We start from the raw sequence: 16,486 nt of genomic DNA on the forward strand, positions 1-16,486 counted from the left end.
ACAGAACAGATATAAGAAACAAATTCTCCCTAGTGTCCAAAATGAATACCAAAGAGCCTGCTGCTGTGAAATAGTTTGCTTTATTTGTATATTTACTATTTTACAGTTAGAGGGTGGTTACAGGTGGGGGAGAGATTAGTAGGTTACAATTAAGTACATAGTCTTCATCATTTTGATTTATTTTCATGACAAAAAACTTGCAAAAAGACTTTAAGATACCAGGTATGCTTATAAGCCTGTTAACCTCACACTAATGAGAAAGTAACTCATCATCTCAATGATGTAAAACATTGGCCAAGAAAATATGAAAAAGAGCAAAGCTCCTCACCCAAAAAGGCCACACGTGGCCAGACCCAGGCCAGCCACTCGTATGCATGAGGAGCCCAGGCGATAGCCACCTGCGACACACAGCATGGACTGCTGTCCTGTACTAAAGCCCCTTTAAAAAGTCTGAGATGCGACATCCTGTCCTCTCCTCCCCATTTTCCTGAAAGAGCACTAGTGGGAAGTCCCACTGGGCAGACAGCAAGCAGCTGAACAGAAAACGGGCTGCCCACCCCATCCAGCTTCATGGACTACACTGGGCCCTGTCAGGTCCGACTGCAGCTGACAGTCCAGCGTGAACCTTGTCAGTGGCAGTGACTCTGCATGACCTCAACAACCAATGGAATTTGAAGACTGAGGGGAGAGAACAAAAGTGTGCCTAAAGTACAACTTGTGAAAAGAGCAGATTATAAGGCTGTTTAAAAACCAGTCTCCTCACACTGCAAAGAAATGCTGTTTCCACGCCCAGCCAGCATGGCTTAGTGGTTGAGCATCAACCTATGAACCAGAAAGTCATGGTTTAATTCCTGGTCAGGGCACATGCCCAGGCTCGGTCCCGTGTGGGGTGTGCAAGAGGCAGTTGATGAATGATTCTCCCTCATCATTGATGTTTCTCTCTCCCCCTCTCTCTGAAATAAAAAAAAATAAATAAAATAAAATAAATGCTGTTTCTACTGAGTCTCAAGCCAGAGTGGCTTTACAAATTGACATTAATTAGCTCTTTTGGTTCTAGACTTAATCTCTACCAAGTAATCTCCTTCACTGAGAAAACCAGGCTATTCCTTAAAAATCACAAACTGAAAGTGGACAGTAGGTACAATTGCAACACCTCCCTCCTTTCCCCAAATATCCACTTCCAACTTCTTCCTTCTTTATGCCTTCTGCTCCCTAAGCCCTCCCTGAAGAAGACATGTGAGTCATGAAAGGAAACCCAGGCTTTTGGAGTCTGCTGTGACCACAATTCCTTTCCCAGGACCTGGAGAAGCAATCTGGCCGCTGGAAGGCAGCTATGCTCACCACTAAACCAACGCTGCACCAAACAGGCCTCCGACAAAATTTAAGAACATTCGTAGAAACCTGAAACCTATGGATAATAAAGGGACTCCCATTTGTAATTTCATTAAATTTTGTTTCTCGGAAGCCAGCTCAATAGCACAGAGGAATCAGGCATCACCTGTCTTAAACCTATCTCTGGAATATTCACATAGTAGGTGCAAATATTTATGAAACAGAGCCTATTTATATAGGTGCTTCTTTGGGGAAAGATGTACCCTTCTCTCTTCCAGTTAACTTACAGATACTAAAATGCTTTCTGTAGTATTTAATATTACAGAACTATTACATACTGCAGAGGTGCTTATGAGAAGCAACCGCTGTCAAGTTATAGCAATAGAAGGGGGGAGGCAGGAAGACAGCTGCACAGGAGTTTCATTTCAACTATAAAGAAACCTCTGGCTCTGGCCAGTGTGGCTCAGTTGGTTGTGTTCTGTGCACCAAAGGGTCGCCGGTTTGATTCCCGGCCAGGGCACATACCTGGGTTGTGGGTTTGATCTCCGGTAGGGGTGTACCCCAAGAACAATTTTTTTTTAAAAAAACCTCTGAATTCCTGGGAAGCCTAGCTGACTCTTCCAAAGGTTTGAACATCCCACAGGTCCTTCAAAGATGGAATCTAACAGCACCTTTGGAAAGAGGCCTCACAGAGTTGGAGTTCAAGCCTCTGGCCATTAATAAATCCCCCTAGGAGACGGGTCTCCCCCTGAAAGGAAACACCAGTAGGTAGCAAGTCCTTTCCTCCATGTTCTTGGCTGGGCAGCAGCTGAAATAAACAGTCCCTCATGCACTCACCAGAACAGCTCCTACTGCCCCCACCTTCTTTCTCCAGGTCAAGCAGCCATCAAGGTTCTCACCTTTAGGCAAGCAAACTGCATCGGGCCAGGTCCTCTACCATCACTCTCCAGTGCCAGCCTGGCCTCCGAAACAGCTCAAAGCCCTGTACCTAGACCACTGAGTCATAAAACCATCAAACTACACAGCAGTTCTTCCCAAAACATGATCTGCTTGTTATGGAGTAGCACCCATCACTGTCATAAAGAGTACCTACAATTTCTTCTAAAAACAAGCATTTAAAAAAAGGCAGGTGTAAAAAACAAATGGAAAAAAAAAAGAAAAAGCAAGTGCACACTGTGCAAATTATTTGATTTCTCCATATTGGGAAAAACTACAGCCACACCAGGTTCCTATCTGTTAGGAAAATTACATTTTTAGAAAATGGCGGGGTGGGGGGGGGGGCGGCGCATGCACGGGGTGGATCTGGCATCCTATTGCTAATCATTAGTTCTTCTTAAGATAATTTCACGAATCCTGTAACTTCCAAACGTAAGCAGCTTTTCTCTCTTAAATTACAGTATTCTACTAAATTTGGATACTGCTTCCCAAATTAAAAATGGTTAATTTTATGAGCAGCTAAAAATAACTCAAAATAAAGACAAGCATTAAATATTACGTAAGGTTTTCTTTTATTTAAAAGATCATTCACAAAATACCATATCCATAGATTTACTTTCTGTCATATAGTTGAATGTGTTAAGTGTTTGGAATTCCATTCTTACATTTAAAAGTCAACTGGATTGCCCAGAAGTGTAGATGAATTTGTTTTGTTCTTAATCTTTTCCACATTGAAGATATAAGTAGGTCATCTGAAAGCATCAGGTTTGGTTACAACCACATAATGCATGTCTTTCTTAAGTTAAGTATTGGTGTTACACAAATGGTTCTTATTTCAGAAGCAAAGATGACAGGTGGAAGGAAAGAAGGGAGAGTTCTGCAAACGGCTGAGACCTTGTCACAAAGACAGAGTAGACGTCAAGGACACCAGCTAGGGACTAACTACTATCTGAGCACTCTGAGCTAAGGCCAGGATTCCCCTCAGCCCTCCTGCACGCTGGCGAGGGCCTTTTTTCTCTACCGCTCTAGCTGCTGGCTGACCCCGAATTTCTCCCAATAAAACGAGTGGGACTCAGGTGCTGATGAATTTGATTTGTCCACACATGGGTGTTCAAGCTCAAAAGCTATTGCCTAGACCCCTAGCCCTGGGTAAATGCTGAATACTGTATGTGGGAACAATGAACTTTGTCCTAAAGATGAAACCTAGTAACTCACAGCCACCTACCAATTATTTTAAGGTTCTTGATAGCTATATATAGTAAAATTCTCAATTCATCAAGTGAAACAGAGTAAAGTGCCAGATTCTAGGCCCATTTTAATTTTCATTATAAAAGTAAAGGATGGTGGGAAGCACAGTATCTCATTGTTAAACTAGGAAACAGATAAATGCAAGGGAGAGATGCAGAATACACAGATAACAGGGATTTGGAAAAAGCAATGTTCACACTATAAAGCGAGCCCAGCACAGCTCTACCACCCCCCCACCCCTACCCTTTAGACCCCCAAAGCACCTGTGCCCAGTAGAAAGGAAACCAGCAGCAGGCAGTTCGGTACATTCAGCCAGACAGAGGAGCCTCTCGTACAGCTGGTGAAGGAGGGAACCAGTTTGGACAGTGTTGAAAAAGCAGTAAAACATGTGAACACAGTAGTGCATTCAACTGATCCTCCCGTGTAAACTCCCTACTAACATCTCACACTATCCTTTAGGTTTCACTGTTTAAAATTGGAACCTATTCAAATAATCCATCTAGGGAAGGGGCCATAGAGACAGGACTACCTATAAACAGGATGGGAGGAAATCTGCAAGAATCAACAGACATTTTATCCTTGTTTTGAAAACAAGGTGTTTCAAAATCTGTATGTTGATCAAAGCTGAATAAAAACAAGATGCTATCCAATTTGTGACTTCTTTTCTGTTATTTATTTTCGTTTTGTGTATGTGTATGTGTATGTGTATGTGTATGTGTATGTGTATGTGTATGTGTATGTGAAAGCCACAGAAATACAGAACTCAACATGCAGGTCGGAAGAGAAGCACTAAAAAAAAAATGAAATCAAAGGAAGTGACTGGAGTCTGGCCAGTGTGTTTAAAGTAAAAAGAGAAAGCGGAGGAGAAAAATGAAGCAGCACCTCAATTCGAAGAGCTCCCCACATGGTGGCTGCCTTTTGTCCCTTTAGAGACTCATGTGCTGGAAGGAAACAAGGAACAAGAAGGAAAAAGGACAGAAGGAAATGGGGAAAGGAGTGGCAGAAAAAAAAAAAAAAGCACGAAACAGGCACTAGATACAGCAAAGCCAAGAATGTACTAAAAACCACTTGTTAACTGCTGACATGCACTCACAAGCTCTGTGTTTCCTTTGTAAGAAAGGAGGACAAAGGTCAGGCGCAGGAATGGTAACTGCAGGACTGCCGGTCCAGGGGGCTGCCAGGCTTCGGGCTTGCTCTAACTGCCCCTGTACCCCATTCCCTCCCAACCGCCAGCTCATTCTTGCTCCTTGTGAACAACTTCCTCTCTGGGCCGGGCTCCCCCGAAGATAGCAGAGTTGGGATTGGCTACTTGGTTGAGGGGTGTTGCAACTGTTCGAGGTTTAAGCTGGAGCCGTGGTCTCTGTGCTCTTTCCTCTGGGAGGGAAAAACGAAGTTTATAAAGAACGGATCCCATTCCCCATCGGTTAAATGACCTCTACATCCCAGCCCAATTTCTAAAAATTAACAGCCTTGAAGAACTATTCCATTCCTAGATACACAATAAAGATAAACTTACTATTTAAGACCAAGGGTGGGTCTACAGCCACTGCATGGCTTAAGAAGGCAAATGTCTATGAGGTACAAAATATCATGAAGAGGTACCCTCCATTTACAAGTTGTCGCCATACCTTCTGTTGGTTCTCTGAAATCCATATTGGGCCCTCGTAGGGGAGGACCATCTCTGAAACGACTCCCCATTGGGGGGCCTGTTCGCCGATCACTGGGGCGACTCCCGCCCCTGCCTCCTAAGAAGTCGTCCCTGAAGCCTGAGGAGAAAGATGACACTCATTACTTTTGAAACTACTGTCTCAAAGCTGACTACACAGATTGAATAAATTGTTTCTGATTTTAAAATATAAGTTCTTTAGTTTGTCCAGCATCTGAAGTTTTTCCAAAGTATAATGCGTTGAAAATGAGTCCAAATGTGAAACTGTTTGATAATTTCAATGCAAACAGACTTTTTAAATAAAAAAGAATCTTGGGAGAGAAAAATAAAATAAGCTGTTTAAATTCTTAGCCTGCAGGAAAAATGGAAAACACCATATGAGACTATATTCTAATACGACTTAAAACAATATGAAAATCCACAAGGCACATTTTATTCTGTTTTCTACTATAAATCTATACAGTTATTAAAAAGATACACCTGAAATTTAGAAGTGACAATTTAGAATGCAAAATAACAAGGAAAAATAAAAAGACAAAGACAAAACAAAAATACGAAGTCACCTCTGGGTGACACTCCCCATTTTCCTGTTCCTGCTGCGTTTCAGGGTGGATCATTCTAAAAGCAAAGCACCTGTGTGGTAAACAAAGCAGTTATCCGAGTAAGGCCCACTCCCTAAGGGGGGCAACGCTGAAGAGCAGAGCACCTCACACCCAACCTGTACCTCACCTCTGCTGTACTTGCAAAGGGGTTTCCCTCATTCATTTGTGTATCTGCTAACACAATTAGCAACGTAAGTAAATGCAGCTCATTTACAAATGTTAAGAATCAGTTACAATTCTCATCAGTGTGTAGAAGAAACAGTATTTTCTCAATGGACTTTAAGGTTTTATTTAGTTTTGTATTTAAGTAAAAGTCCTTCAGTTATTGGACTTTAAACTAATTAAACTTTTAAGAGTATGGCCCATTGAAATCAGAGTTAATTTCCAGTAAAAATATAGCTAATAAGATTGTAATTGAACGAATGCGCTTGCCCCCTTTGTTAAAGCTCCCAAAGGTGACTACTTTTACTCACTCTAAGGATGGTGCCATTGCTCAAAGCTTTATAGGAATGCATCGCTGAGAAGAATCCTGAGCCTGACACATTCTTCTATATTCTCGATCCCCGTTTTAATAGATTTTGTATTTGCAAATTCATCTACTTGCTAAATTTACCTGTAACCCCCAAATCAATACTTGCGGTGTCTTCGCTGCCATTTAGACATGCAAACAGCAGTGAAAGATTTTAGTCACCTGACTCGAGTGTTCTCAGTTGAGGTGGAACAAGATAACTGCCTTGTTTCAGCTCATACTGTAAAGAGATTCTTTTCACGACCTATTTAATGCAGTTTTTTTTGCTCTTGTGTTTTTTGTTGGTAATTTTTGTTTAAAATGGCCCCCAAATAGTGCTGAAGAGCTGTCTAGTGTTTCTAAGCATAAGAAGGCTGTGATGTGTCTTAGGGAGAAAATACACGCTAGATAAGCTTCATTCAGGGAGTTATAGTGCTGCTGGCAAGTTCAATATTAATGAATCAACAATATATAGAAAATTAAGTATCTTTAAATAGAAACACACATAAAGCAAGTTTATGCCTACAGCTGCTGACAAAATGCTGTGATCAGAGGCTCAAAGGAGCCTGACCTTGTTATTTCCCCTAGAAGAAGATCAGTATTTGTTAATTCGGTACTCTTGTTGATTCTATAGAACCTAACTACTGCATATATGGAGATCAACTCTATCTGTAATGGTGGTACTTCTCTTGTTCTTTAAGGTGGCAAGGATTTTGGAAATAGATCAAGTTATTTAAAACCCAGTTCAGAAACTGAGTTGCACAATACCCATTTTAACAAAGCAAGCAATAAAAACAATTCTAAAAACGATTTAGACCAAATCAGAGCACTGTTTCGGGGGAAAACACATTGGGATGCACATAGTCAAATAAATATTCTTTAGTCTTTTAACCTGACACTCTCTCCAAACTAATCTAAACTGTGAAGTGTCCCTTCCCATGTGAGTATGAAAGTTACTTTCCCTTTAATAATAAGGTTAAATGATTTTTGCTGCCAGTGTTTAGTAAAAAATATCAACTCACACCCACACTGATGAGACAGGTAAACACAACTGCTACTTTGTCCAGGTGGATGCAACAAAGTATAGGAGAAAAAAAACCAGTGTACATTATCAGTGACAGCTTCACTGCAGAATATCTTATGATACGAGCATTGAAAAGATTATGAGAAAAGCAAGGCCGACATTAACAAATACTGTTTAATCAATATGATGAGATTTCCAGGAGGCACACTATGCATGAGAATCTTCTGAGTTTTCTTTACAAAGCTTAGTTTAACACACTGGCTATTTCTGGTAGTGGGACACTTTAATTTTTATTTGACACTTAAATATTTTTAGCAGCACACAGCATTAAAAAATAGCATTCTTTTAAAGAATAACATAGATCTACTTTCATATATAATGTATGTAGCCATTATGCTACCATGTGGCACTTCACCGAAACATTGTTTACAATGAAACTGGTGAGTGGCAAGGTAGTTTCTCTGGCTATGTTCACTATACTGTATGTCTCTGCTTCAGAGTTAAAGCCCAAGCTGTCAACAGTAGAAAGGCATTGATTGGTTAACTTTCACAGGTCCAGAGCTATGAGCTCCCTGTGCTCTTTCCATAGTACCAGGAATGCACAACTGGCAGGTCAGAGACCACCTCTCACTGAGCAACTAACTAACTGCTGCACCTGGATTGGCTTTAAGACTTTAAACATTTGTTGCATGTTTCAATCAGAGACTAGCTTATACATAAAATTACAGGTTTACTGGATTATACTGTACTTTTATGAATAAGCTCATTTCTAATTGGCTATAGGACTTTTAAAAAATAGATTATTCAACTGATATAGTCACCTGTTTAGCTAAAGCAGTACTGGAAATAAATCTGAAAACTTTTTAGACTCACAGGACACCTTGCACCAGTTTCCCCATACTTACCCATTACTTTATATTGAGTTTTGTTTTGACGGGGGTAGGGGGTGATAGCTGGGTGGGTGGGGCTGTTGATGTTCTCATATATTGTAAGAGTACAGAAATAACCTCAAGTTTATAGGAAAGAAAACAGTTGTTTTTAATTTTCTACTTTTTTGTTACAGTTGACATTTTTACTACACCTATGAATTACTTAAAAAAATAAAAAATAAAGGTAACGAGATGAAGAAATGTTTAAGAGCTCTTTCAAAGCAGAAGCCTGGCATGCAAAAAGGCCTCTTGAGCTGAGGCTAGGAGGCACCTATTGGCCTGCCTTGGTAAATTAAGAAAAAGAATGGTAGGCCCTGGTCAGGTAGCTCAGTTGGTTAGAGCATCGTCCCAATACTCCAAGATTGTGGATTCGATCTCCAGCCAGGGCACATACAAGAATCAACCAATGACTGAATAAAATAAATGGAATAACAAATTGATGTTTTTCTCTCCCCTTTCCTCTTGCACTCTAAAGAAAAAAGAATAGGAATGATAAAGTGGATCATGCCCATCATCAAGGCATGAGTTCTGCACCCCTCAAGAAAAAGGTCACAAGGACTCTTTTACCATCTTAGGGGGAGCCACCAGGAATCAGTTAAAAGGCTTTCTGTAAGTTTCTAGAACCTCCATACTATATTTCTAGAACAAACAGTATTCTATTTGTGTGGTACAAACAAGAGCCACCAAGTAGTTTCCTCAGGCTAGACCCTGAGAAAGACTACTGCACGAGACAAAGGCACTGTGAGAATGAACAGCTGGCTAAGGAAAGGTAACAAACAAAACAGGGTGGATCAGTCTAATAGGTCCTACCCCAAATATTTAGGTTCTAATAGAGGCTTATTGCATGCCTGGGTACCTTTTGGGAAAGTTTCATTTGTCAAAGGCACTAAAGAAGTAGTCCGGCCAGGCCGGCCACTCACAAGAAATGTACAACAGCAGCAAGGCTATTGAAAAAGGTTAAGTGGTGATACTTTAAATACTGATACCGGAATTGAAGTCATCCCGGGACTCCCATGCACCTCTAGATTCTCGAGGGCCACCCATTCCTGAGGACACACAAAAAAGATAAAGTTGAGGTCGGATCATTACCTTGCTGCACACACATGGAAAAATTCACTGGGATGATGTACAACTCGTGATGGGAAGTTCAACAAAATTAAAGAGTTTTTGCTGCCAACAGGAAAAACAACCCCAGGCTTGCAGAAGCATCATTTATTCAAGATTTTATGTTTATAAAAGCTCACAAAAATCTATCAGACCTATAAGACAGAGTTCTACTAGTAACCTTCCAGAGTTGTAACCAGTAAGTTGTTATGTTCAGTTTTAGAAGAACCAATCACCTCTGTCATCTGGTCCACCTTTCCTGAATCCAAAGCCACCTTTATCTTGTTTTCTGCCTTCTGCAATGTCCACACGAAGTGACCGATCACCCAACAGCTAATTATAAGGGGAAAACAGTGTAAGTATTAGCAAGAAAAAAACTCAACTATTAGCAACACAACAGAGAAAACCTGAACATACTTACTGCGCCATCGTATGTCAAGGCTTCCTTAAGGGAATCCACCTCATCAAATTCTACATAGCAGAATCCTGTAAGAGAGAAAAAACTTCCATTTTCTCAAGAAATTATGGGTTAAAACTATGATGGGATCCCTATTTTGTACAACTTGCCCACATCAGAACTACCACTTCTGTTGCATTTATATGACTGCAGACTAGTAGAGCCTGAATGAACATTTTTACTTTTTAATAAACAGAGCTTGCCCACCAGCATGGACCAGTGGTTGAGCACTGACCTATGAACCAGGATGTCATGGTTCGATTCCCAGTCAGGGCATTTGCCCAGGGTAATGGGCTTGATCCCCAAAGGAGGCAGCTGATCAATGATTCTCTCATCATTGATGTTTCTATCTCTCCCTCCCTCTCCTTTCCTCTCTGAAGTCAATAAAAATATATTTAAATAAAGAAATAGAACTTGATTGTTATTCTTCCCTCTGTTATATTTTTTTAGAAAGTACTAATCAAACAGGTACTAAAATAACTGTGTTTTTATAAAGCTCTCATATGTTTTAACCATAATATTAAAACCTTTCTTGGATCACGGCAGAGTTGTTGGGTCTGACTTCTGAATGACTTTGATATACCGTGATTGGGGTTTTAAGACAGATTTCAAAGTTGATACTGATATGCTCTGAAGGAGAGGCTGAAGGTGCCTACTACTTAGCTGGTATAAAACCTCTGATAAGCCTTTCTTTTTACGTGCAGCACTCTTGTCCATGTTCTTTCCTTGCACCCGGAGACTACATCTGGGCTAAGTCCTTTCCGTGCTGTAATATGCTCACACTGTACCCCGCACACCCCGACTCCTGCCGGAGTATCCTGATCTTGTGTGATGATTAAATTTTACCTTCAAAGCCCACTAGACTGCAAGTGCTTTGAAGGCCTGGGTCCAAATGATTCCTGTTCTCCATTTGCTCAGTAAGTACTTACACTGAGAATGTTCTGCTTGGCTGGAAAGTATCCCCTGCCCTCCCACCTTCTTCCCTAAGTAGATTCAATGTTTAGAGAAATTGAGAAAACCACTCCAAAGTTCAAAGAGGCAACCCCAGCCCAGTCACACACCTCACACCCTAGAGCTGCTAAAATGGAAGGTGATTTGCTATGAGACCATCTAAAACCTGCTGCTGCTGCTACTGACGCATCCCAAAGGTTGGCTTCACCTACACATTTTTTAAAAAAATATATTTTATTGATTTTTTACAGAGAGGAAGGAGAAGGATAGAGAGTTAGAAACATCAATGGGAGAGAAACATTGATCAGCTGCCTCCTGCACACCCCCTACTGGCGATGTGCCCACAACCAAGGTACATGCCCTTGACCGGAATCGAACCTGGGACCTTTCAGTCCGCAGGTCGACGCTCTATCCACTGAGCCAAACCGGTTAGGACTTCACCTACACATTTTTATCTTAACTTCGAATTCCTAAATGCTTTTTAGCAAGCAAACTAGGTGGGACTTACAGAAGTTTAATTTGTTTTCGGTGTTTAATCACTCGGTAACAAAGCTTCAGGTTCTAAAGTCAAAAGCTTTCAAAAAGGTAAAAAAGTACCACTACATACAGAACCACTCCGATGAGCAACACCTCTGCTTCTCGTACAGCTCCCCACTGTAAGTCACCACAGTGACTCTACTTTTCATGGACACACTTCTGGATAAATAATGTAAACCAAATGCCCTTATGCCTTGCACCAGGCACTTAACTACTGGGCACATTTCCCTTCAGGCAACCTTGAAAGCTAGATGATGATGTCATTTGATTCTTCATTCTTACTCCTCTGCTCAATTACTCTTAAGATACTAATCTATAGACACTAACTCCATCTGAAATTTGACTCAACCCTCTCCCAAACACATACTCTGAAGTTACAAATGTACAGTGATAGTAACACTTATTAGGTTATCTTCTGGAATTTATAATAAAAACTGAATTATAGGAAAACTACCAAGAAAAATGCACAAGTTGGCTAAGGTGAAATACACCTGAAAAATCCTCAGATATTTTTGTTCACTTCTTTCCATTAACTTCTTTAGTGTCAGACAAGACTGCTATATAGGTCAGGCAAAGAAATAGCAGGTTTACTTGGATATATGCCACAATTTCTACAAACTAGACGATGTATAAAACATTTCTCCCCAAGTAGAACTGAACGCCCATGAGTCAAAGTGCAATGTTTATTGCAGTTACTTGGACCAAGCAAACATTTAAATCACTTTCATAATTAGAGCCCTGCGGTTCACTAAAACATTCTGGTTCAGACCCTCCCCCCTTACAATAATGGAAAATAAGAATTTCCCCAAACTCACCTTTGAATTTGTCTGTGTCTTTGTCTCTGACTAGTCGTACGCTCCTTATGCTGAGATCCTTAAATATAGCATCTATGTCGCCTTGAACCGTATTAAAAGGTAGATTTCCGACATACGCTGTGTAGGGGGGCTCTGTGGGCAGCTCCTTCTGGGTGCGGGAACCATGGCCACCAGCAGTGCCGCGAGACCTAGGAGGGGAAACAGACAGCATTCAAGTCTGCCCATGTATTCCTGTCCCAGATCAGGAAAAATAAAAATGCCGTCCAGCCAGCTACACATTCCACTCTAATGTACAATTACACCACCTGGAAATTGTAAGAGCATTCCTAATATTATTTATTAAAAAAGTGCCTGTTTTTTTAGTGATAGAAATGTCCTCAGAATCACAGAATCTATGTAAACATACATTTCTCTGGAAAAATCAAATCCAAATAGAACATATGCTCCTATGGTTCTTTCATATTCACTTAGAATCAGCATTTGCAAAATGTTTATCTCCTAAAAAAATCAAATGCCCTCCCTCACACCCAATAATAAATACATACTAAAAGTAGACTGTCCCGAGTCATTGTGTTGTACTGAAGCTGCTGAAGTTTAATGCATTTACAATATAATTCTTGCCACTGTCTCATTTTGAATAACATTCTAATAAAAATTTTAGATTTTGTGCAGTAAAATCTATGTACATGTAATCTCTACTTCCCATGAATTACTTCACTGGGTCCTCAAATGTGTGGTGCATATTATTTATCCATTTAAACCTCAATGTCATTTCCTCAGATATAACCAGAGTGGCTTACTTGTCCTTGGCTACAGAGCTAAGAAGTGGCGAAGGCTGGACCTTGATTGTATCTCATCATTGGCAATTTGCAGAGTATCAGTTTAAATCTCAGCTCTGCTGCTTACTAGCCATATGATCTAAACTCACGTTCTCTAAGCATTTATTTATTTGTAAAATTGGGTTAATACTAATAAAGACCTTGAGTTATTGAAAACATAACAAATATAAGGTGCTTAAAATTAAAACCCTGCTTAGCACACAGTATATATATAGAGAGAGTAACAAGTACCATTATCACCACCACCTACAACCTGAGGTTAATGTTTTGCAGATAATATAAAAATAAGTGGGGTCATTATACATTTGTCCAAACCCATAGAATGTACAACACTAAAAGTGAACCCTAATGTAACTGGACTTTGGGTGATAATGACATGACGAATGTAGATAACGACGCTATGAATATAGAAGTTCATTGATTGTAACAAATGTACTACTATTCTGCAAACGGGGGGGGGGGGGGGGGGGGAGCTGTGCATGTGCAAGGGCAGGGTTTATATAGGAACTGTGTAATTTCTGTTCAATCTTGCTTGCTGTGAATCCAAAATTGCTCTTAAAAGTAGTCTATTAAAATGGAAGAATTAATGAATGAACAGGAAGGGGAACTATTCTTTATATCAATAAGAATGTCAGCTAATAAATGTAAAAGAAATCACATAATTAGAAAATCACTACTCTGCAATGTAGTTAGTAGTAATGGATTCAGGCCAGGCTCATCAATGGATGCCTAAACCACTGATAAACTGGTTTTTGGGGAACAAGATATTCACACGATCTCAAATTATCACCCTATAGATCATTAATCTCAAGGGGGGAAAAGTTTCTTCTCAAATGGAAAAATCTGGCAGTCACCACCTTAACCAGGTAATTGAACTTAGTATCCTATTTAATAAAGGTCCTATATAATAAAAGGGTAATATGCAAATGAACCAACTGGCAGAAGGACCGGTTGCTAGGATGGGCACTGACGACCAGGCGGCGGGTGCTCAGGAGCTGCCCCCTGGTGGTCAGTGTGCTCCCACAGAAGCCCTGAGCCAGGCCATGGTGGCTCCTTCTGGCTGTGGGAACCATGAGTGGCAGGAGCCTCTCCTGCCTCCACAGCAGTGCTAAGGAGCAGCGAGCAGAGCAGTAAGGAGCGAGGGCTCCCAGAATGCGAGAGGGATGTCCAACTGCAGACATCCCCTCTGAGGGGTCCCAGACTGGGAGAGGGCACAGGCCAGGCTGAGAGACGCCCCCCCCCCCAAGTGCATGAATTTTCATGCACAGGGCCTCTGGTCACTAATAATGAAACAAGCTTACATTGTATGCCTTCTATATTGGGTTGTTCAAATATGTCAGTTAGGAACCGTAAAAAAAGGCAGGGGACTAATGAAATAAGACAACCAATGCTATGTGTGATCTTTGGATCCTGAAATGAATAGCTATAAAAGAAAAAGCAGCCCTAACCAGTTTGGCTCAGTGGATAGAGCGTCAGCTTGCAGACCGAAAGGTCCCAGGTTCGATTCTGGTCAAGGCCATGTACCTTGGTTGCGGGCACATCCCCGCAGGATGTGCAGGAGATGTGCAGGAGGCAGCTGATCGATGTTTCTCTCTCATCGATGTTTCTAACTCTCTATCTCTCTCCCTTCCTCTCTCTAAAAAACCAATAAAATATATTTTTAAAAAAAGAAAAAGCAGACGGAGGAATTTGAATATGGCATGTATAGATACTATTGTATCAATGTTAAATTTCTTACTAGTGACAACTGCTACTGTAGTCAGTCAGTAGAATGCCCTTGTTCTCAAGAGACTTAAAGTATCCAGGGGTGAGGTGTTGAAATGGCCAACATTTACTTTCAAAGGGTTCAGCATAAAGGATATGTGTGCATGTATGTATGTATAGAGCAAATGTGAAACTTGTTAATAATCTATCAGAGTCCATTGTGTCGTTCTTTCAACTTTACTATAGTTTAAAACATTTTCAAAGTAAAATGTTCGTAGAACACAGGAGAAAAAAACTTAAAAAGGGAGGTTTTTTTTTTTAAAAAAATAACTATTTAAAACAAACGAGTCTCCTCAACAACCAAAGATCTGCTCAAAGTCACCCTTTTTGCAGGGGAAATATGAATGTCAGTCCTGGAAAGCAACCTCATTTCCATATATTGCTAGAAGTATCATGGAAGAAATTCCACATCTTCCCTTGAAATAAACTCCAGGTAAATATTTGGCAATAAAAATCATACTTTAAACATTTTATTTATTGACTGATTTTAGAGAGAGGGGAGGGAGGAAGGAGAGAGGCAGGGACAGAGGGAGGGAGGCAGAGAGACATCTATTTGTTGTTCCACTTATTTATGCATTCATTGGTTGCTTCTTGTACATGCCCTTACTGGGGATTGAACCCGCAACCTTGACATATGAGGACGACGCCCTAACCAACTGGGCTACCTGGCAGGGTTAAATATCATTCTTCAGAACATTTTTTCTGAAAAGAACCAACCCATGACATATCTTAGATGACTAAACATTTTAAGTTTAATAACAACTCAGAATTCTGCTACTTCCCAACAGGAATTATTAAGTACTACCGAACTGGTGCACTCGGGGTGTGAGTGTGAGTGTGTGTGTGTGTGTGTGTAGTGTTCCCTCAGCCTGGCCTGCACCCTCTCGCAGCCCAGGAGCCCTCGGGGGATGTCCGACTGCCATGGAAATGGAAGATGCTCCCGCCACCGCTGCTGCACTTACCAGCCGTGAGCCTGGCTCAGGGCTTCTGGCTGAGCAACGCTCCCCCTGTGGGAGCGTACTGATCACCAGGGGGCAGCTCCTGCATTGAATGTCTGCCCCATGGTGGTCAGTGCACGTCATAGCGACTGGTTGTTCCACTGTTCGGTCAATTTGCATATTAGCCTTTTATTATATAGGGTTATTTTGTATTCTGTCCTAAGAACACCAGAAAAAATAGGTTTATTAAGTGAATTGCATCCCACTCCCGTTCTCCAAAGGCTAGCAAATTTTACTTATTTTGCATTTTTAACACTGCTGATAGTGTACAACACAACTGTTATTATCTCAATAACCATAAAACCTAAATTTCAATAAGATACACTTTAGAACTGGATACTGAATACATAAGATACAGTATAAATATACAGAAAAATGTCAAAATGGAGTATAAAAAATAAACACTTTAAATTCATTTATGCAACATTTATTAAATATATGATGGAAAACAGTCCCTCGCCTTCAATCAGCTCACAACTGAGTAGCACCTATAAAACACAAATAACTATATTTGCATATGTGAGTGTTTTTGTGGGGTTTTTTTGTGTGTGTGCGTGCATATAATATAGTAAATTCTCACTTACCGTTGATAGATTCTGTGACTTTAAGCAAAATAACATATAACAAAGTACCAGTTGTATAGCTCAGTTGGTTAGAGCATCATCCCCATATACCAAGATTGTTGGTTCGATCAGTCAGGACACATACAAGCAGCAACCAATGAATACATAAACAAGTGGAACAACAAATTAGTGTTTCTCTCTCTCTCTCAGTCT

General features: G+C 40.6%; 1 protein-coding gene across 1 annotated transcript in view; it reads right to left on the reverse strand.

The window, feature by feature from the left end:
* Positions 1 to 2,816: 2,816 nt before the first annotated feature.
* The window catches only part of EIF4H (eukaryotic translation initiation factor 4H), a 29,121-nt gene continuing 15,451 nt past the window's right edge, over positions 2,817 to 16,486 (reverse strand). The window contains exons 4-9 of the mRNA XM_006773364.2: positions 12,110 to 12,297; positions 9,771 to 9,835; positions 9,586 to 9,682; positions 9,232 to 9,291; positions 5,145 to 5,282; positions 2,817 to 4,890 (exon numbers count right to left, since the gene is read on the reverse strand). Of these exons, the coding sequence (XP_006773427.2) occupies positions 4,751 to 4,890; positions 5,145 to 5,282; positions 9,232 to 9,291; positions 9,586 to 9,682; positions 9,771 to 9,835; positions 12,110 to 12,297 (688 nt within the window). The 3' untranslated portion in view covers positions 2,817 to 4,750. The remainder of the gene's footprint in view (positions 4,891 to 5,144; positions 5,283 to 9,231; positions 9,292 to 9,585; positions 9,683 to 9,770; positions 9,836 to 12,109; positions 12,298 to 16,486) is intronic.

The sequence above is a fragment of the Myotis davidii genome, unplaced genomic scaffold, assembly GCF_000327345.1.
Source record: "Myotis davidii unplaced genomic scaffold, ASM32734v1 scaffold726, whole genome shotgun sequence".
In the NCBI taxonomy this organism is placed as follows: Eukaryota; Metazoa; Chordata; class Mammalia; order Chiroptera; family Vespertilionidae; genus Myotis; species Myotis davidii.